Source organism: Oncorhynchus masou, chromosome 15 (assembly GCF_036934945.1).
Source record: "Oncorhynchus masou masou isolate Uvic2021 chromosome 15, UVic_Omas_1.1, whole genome shotgun sequence".
Lineage (NCBI taxonomy): Eukaryota > Metazoa > Chordata > Actinopteri > Salmoniformes > Salmonidae > Oncorhynchus > Oncorhynchus masou.
Window position 1 is genome coordinate 6,684,754 of NC_088226.1, and position 5,893 is coordinate 6,690,646.

At 40.9% G+C, this 5,893-nt stretch overlaps 1 protein-coding gene across 1 annotated transcript; it reads left to right on the plus strand.

Moving 5' to 3' along the window:
- Nucleotides 1-1,268: 1,268 nt before the first annotated feature.
- Nucleotides 1,269-5,671, plus strand: LOC135555424 (uncharacterized). The gene is made up of 4 exons (XM_064987835.1): nt 1,269-1,461; nt 1,592-1,670; nt 4,377-4,685; nt 4,893-5,671. Exons 1-4 carry the CDS (start codon nt 1,381-1,383, stop codon nt 5,243-5,245), a joined length of 822 nt encoding a protein of 273 aa, XP_064843907.1. The 5' UTR covers nt 1,269-1,380; the 3' UTR covers nt 5,246-5,671.
- The last annotated feature ends 222 nt before the right edge of the window (nt 5,672-5,893 follow it).

Below are 5,893 nucleotides of genomic sequence, written 5' to 3' on the forward strand. Positions count from 1 at the left end.
GAAGGGTAATACTTTTATTTGTGCTGCTATCAATGAAGTTAAAGATTTGAATGCAGCCACTAAGTGGAAGTTGACTTTCTGCCTTTCATACACCAGCAGTCCAATTGTAATGCTGCGAGGATTTGACATAGTCTATAATTACAGCTGAAAGCCTATGTGACTGTTGGAGGTTGATGCATTCTCTGGCAAGACCCAGGAGACATTTGATTATATCTGTGTCATTAAACAGCAAAGTGCTTAAAAATCAAATAAACATGGCAATAAAAGTGGTTGGGTTTTCTTTCAGATTTTTTTTTTAGGTTCATGAAACAAAAGGAAGTGTGATAGTTGAATAATAGCTGTGAAAGAATTCAATGTGAAGGTAAACTTGAGATTTTAGAAGCAGTAAAACTCTCAATCTGAGAGGGATACAGTATGTAATTCAACTGTAGGAATAGATTGTTACTCAATCGCTCTTCACTCAGACAACAGCATGTCTTTCAGTGAGTCAAGGACAATTAAAATACCCTTAGTTTGTCAAGATGTGTCGGAGGAACTACATTTCAATCTATTTTCAATACAAGTGGGTGGACAGATTATATAGAGTCTATTTCTCTGAGAGGGGGTGTATTGCATGGTGACAGAAGAGCCAGAGACAAGAAGAAATTATGGATAAGTGAGAGTTAAGCAACTTTGACCTTCAAGACTTCAACTAACATTGTTTTTGTCTGGTCCAAACTCAGTATCCTATAATTCCATTTGAAGATACTAGGGGAATCTGAGGAAAATGTTTACGGGGAAATAAAAGGCAAGTTTGAGGATTGGGTACGTGGGTGTTCTAGTATCACTCCAGATGTTATTCTTGGACGAAATGAAAGTCTGAAGAAATATACAAGAGATGGAAGATTATAAGCAAGGTTGTAAAAAACACAAAAGTATGAAATGTATGGAATTCAAGGGCAACATTTTACAATAAGATTCCCTTTATGTCATGATTAGTTTGATAAGAAGGGGGGGAACGCAGTACTAATTATTGTCCCTGTTAACTGAAATAAACAAGAAATAGAACATCATTTCCATATAAGGGAATAAATCAAACATGGAGTTTATAAAAAATAACTAGAGGCCTTTCGAGATGACTGACAAAAGGGAAACTGAAAAGTAATCTGAAGCTGCTTGCAAATTGCCTGAACAATCAGCATAGTTCCTCACTCAAACCAGAGCAAAAAGGCCAGTCTGGACATGTTATAGTGCAAACCTGACACTACATGACATTAGGTATGAAAACAAACCCAGAGGAATGATCCATGTTCTCGTATAATTGAGATGAGACACTCTCTGGCTCAGAAATGTGCAAGACCTAAACACAGCTTGAGGTTAGTTCAAGTGCTTTAAATCTGTATGAGTAAACCACTCACAGGAAAAGAGAGGCAGGAAGTCATAAACAGCGAAGACTGTGGTTTTAAGACCTTTAACAAGATGGTGAGTAGTACTGCTATAATACATATCAGAAAGTAACCCTGTGCTTTGGATTGGATGCTCTCTCTTTAGAGACATGTGTTTGAGCTGTGAACTGTTCTGTCTAAAGTAACTCATGTCAATTTAAATGCAGATGAAACAACAGAGAAAAACAGAGGTCATTTTTGTCTGGGTCTTAGCCATCTGGCTCTCTTCAGTTGTCAACAGTGAAAGTAAGTGATTTTAACATTGTGAGACAGTGCACAAAAACATATTTTGGCTGTTTTTTACCAGACAAAAAAGCTGCTTGAGGTAGCAATCTTTTGTCTTTTAGTAAGGATGTGTCACATCCAGCAAATACAGAAAGTACAGCCATATTTCAAATCATTTTGGGTAAGATTCTGCTATAAAAGAACTATAAAGTAAAAAACATTTTTGGTTCAAAAGATCCATGCTGTCTGGCTAGGAACTTGATAAAGTGAAAGATGGAATCTGTAGTACTAACTTGAGAAGACCTGAGTAAAGATGATCTGCTTTCTACAGAAACAAACTTTCTTCAAGTTCTCACAACTCATTCTTTCCTAGCTGAACTGGCTATGGGCACAATATGCACTTAACAAAAATATAAACACAACATGTGTGTTGATCCCATGTTTCATGAGCCGAAATCAAAGATCCCAGAAATGTTCCATACGCACAAATAGCTTATTTCTCTCAAAATCTGTGCACAAATTAGTTTACATCCCTGTTAGTGAGCATTTCTCCTTTGCCAAGATAATCCATCCATCTGACAGGTGTGTCATATCAAGAAGCTGGTTAAACAGCATGATCATTACACAGGTGCACCTTGTGCTGGAGACAATAAAATGGCATTCTAAAATGTGCAGTTTTGTCCCACACCATAATGCCACAGATGTCTCGAGTTTTGAGGGAGCCTGCAATTGGCATGCTGACTGCAGGAATGTCCACCATAGCTGTTGCCAGATCATTTAATGTTAATTTCTCTATTAAATCAAGTGCAATGTTGTTTTAGAGAATTTGGCAGTACTTCCAACTGGCCTCACAACCGCAGACCATGTGTAAACACGCCAGACCAGTACCTCCACATCTGGCTTCTTCGCCTGCGGGATCGTCTGAGACCAGCCACGTGGACAGCTGATGAAACTGCGGGTTTGAACAGCCAAAGAATTTCTGCACAAACTGTCAGAAACCATGTCAGGGAAGCTCATCTGCGTGCTTGTCGTCCTCACCAGGGTCTTGACCTGACTGCAGTTTGGCGTCGTAACCAACTTCAGTGGGAAAATGCTCACCTTCGATGACCAAGAAGGTGGAGAAGTGGGCTCTCCACTGTCACCTCATGTTTCAGCATGATAATGCACAGCCCCATGTCACAAGGATCTGTACACAAATCCTGGAAGCTGAAAATGTCCCAGTTCTTCCATGGCCTGCATGCTTACCAAACATGTCACCCATTGAGCATATTTGGGATGCTCTGGATCAGTGGTCGCCAACGAGTCGATCGTCAATGCATTCCTAGTCGAACACCAAATATTCTGTAGAAAAGCCAACGAACGATAAAGGCTTGTGTTCCTTTTTTTAAATCGTGTTGAGCGCACCGGGTAAGCAAAGTGTTTCCATGAGACAAACTCAGCCTACCGGCAGGACCGGCAAATCTGTGACTAAATCGAGTGCACCTATTGCGCTGCCCAATCGGATAGCTTAGATTACGGTGGTACAGAGCTTCCATGACCCTGGCCACAGCAAAGTTTGCGTACGTAAGATTTTATAACTTTTAAAACCATGACCACAGAGAGACTGCCAACGAATACAGCAAAGAGCTGCTGATTTTATGAGTGAGTTCATGTTTATATTCAGCACTGTCACTGTTTTTATTCAACACTATTACAAAACGTGCTTCTCCGTACTTCTGCTCGGGCTGCAATGAATGAGTAGCCAAGTATCGACAGCCCTGCGTTTTATTATTATTAGCAACTCGTCGTGTCGATTTTAATATTAAGGAATAATTTAACTTTCTCTGATCATAGGAACAACATGAATTTGTGCATGAGGCAGATGTGGTACGACTCGAGTTTCGCCATCAGGTGGAATACGGTGTCCACTCTCTCTGGTCAGTCTCACCGGAGGAAAGGAAGGAGAGAGCAGGGACCGTGAGTCTTTTGAACGGTCATCCAGCTTGGAATTCCAAGTCGGAAAACTCGGGCATCTTTCGAGAGCTCCGACTTTTCGACCTGGAGATCACTGACGTCGTGATGCAGGTACCACCAGTCCAGTAAAATAAAAAAACAAATTATTTGCCTCACAAGTGCTAAACCAATTGATCTATTTTGTTATCAAAGCTCGAGTTCGAAATATAATATGGTCTTCGGCAGGCCAATCATATAGCCAATATGCTGTGATAATGTATTAGTCCTACGGCCCAAACCTCCTTTCTACAACTGTGAGGTTAATGTAAAAAGCAGTAGATCTCTGCTTGCTTTTTGACTGCCAAAGTGATCTTGACTCAGAAAAGGTTGGTGACCACTGCTCTGGATGGACGTGTACGACAGCGTGTTCCCGACAATATCCAGCAACTTAGCACAGCCATTAAAGAGGAGTGAGGCAACATTCCACAGGCCACAATCAACAGCCTGATCAACTCTGCATGAGCCAAATGGTGGTCACACCAGATACTGACTGTTTTTCTGATTTACGCCCCTACTTTTTATTTTATTTTTTATCTGTGACCGACAGATACATATCTGTATTGTCAGTCATGTGAAATCCATAGATTAGGGTATAATGCATTTATTTAAATTGACTGATTTCCTTATATGAACTGTAACTCAGCAAAATCCTTTAAAGTGTTGCATTTGATTTATTTTTGGTCAGTGTAAATAGTGTGTGTAAGCATGGAAACCTCTTTATCCATTCATTCACAGGTAAAGTGGAGCTGAGAACCAGTACTGAGGTAAAGGCTCAGTGTGATCAGAATGTGTCCCTACCGTGTGACATTATGTCATCGAGCCCACTCAAGATCATTCTCTTTTCCTGGGTATGGAAAATGAAACAGCTGTGTGTGGTCAATGCCACTGGTGTATTCTCCTTTCCTGGCGTCCGGTGTGACATCACAAACAACACCCTCACACTCAATCTGACTCGGGTGATGCCGTCCAGTCAGGGTAACTACACCTGCAAACTGCGCTCCAACCTAACAATCACAGCTGCCAACACCACTGTGACAATGCAAGGTCTGTATACTGTATAGGAATAATGCTCCTATATAACTAATGAGGATGCTGTTGTAGGATGAGAGCAATTGCAACAATGACACATGTAGGCAAGTCAGACCAAATATTACACAACTATGGCAATGAACTTGTTAGACACACTCCAGCTATGTGAATGTTACTTGAGAACTACTCAATACTCACCCTATTTTTCTCACAACATTGCAGAGTGCTTAAAGAGATCTGAGCACAAAGTGTTCCAGAATGAGTCTCAGGTTGAGTGCCAGTTATTTGGAGTTTACCCAGAAGGCACAGTACACTGGTTCCTGGGCTCTGAGAATATAACAGAGTCCGCCAGCACCAAGAGCCAGCTGGATGAAGAGGGGCTGTTTGATATAAGGAGTACCCTGCCTACCCAGGCTGGGACTGAGCCTTACAACTGCTCCTTGTGGATACCTAGTAGTGGAACCTACAGCTCTCACAAACAGCTGCACTACTCCAGAGTGATCTCTTCAGGGACAAAGACTAGGAGCAGACTGCTGTTGGTCTTCATCCTGGTTGGACTCATAATCATAACATAGGACTACTCATGGGAAGGTCAGGAGGTTTTTTACTGAACATGGGACTTTGAACTACTGTAGGGAAAAGGGCTTTCCTGGTTAGGGCACATTTACACAGGATGGATCAGGGCCTTTCTCTTACTGAGTAAAGAGAAAGCAAACCTGGACTGCCATGGTCAAAGTGGATATATGTTTTCACTTTTTATACTGGGAAGCAAAATATCAAAGTAATTACAATAAATACAATTGAATTTTAAACTGAAAATCATTGTACATTGGGATTTGAGAATACTGTAAGAAGTGTTCATTGTTTGTCTTCAACGTTATACACTTGTTTAAATTGCATTGCTTATTACAGTAGTGGAATACTGCTTCCTGGTGGTGAAAGTGTTTACTGATGGAAATAGTATTGCTGTTAGATGCGTAATAAAGATATTCTAAATTGTATTGTTGAATTGTCTGTACTAGTTCTCAATTTAAAAATGCACCAGACCACTGAGGGAACTCATGACATTGACAGTTAATGAATGAGGACCCATGGTCATTCCAATTGCATTTCTAGTTCCTTCTCAGTGTACCACAAGGAGGCAGAGTCATCCCACCAGAGAGGACATTCAAACCAATCATACGCAACTCTTCTCCCTCTGCATACAAACACACACACACTCA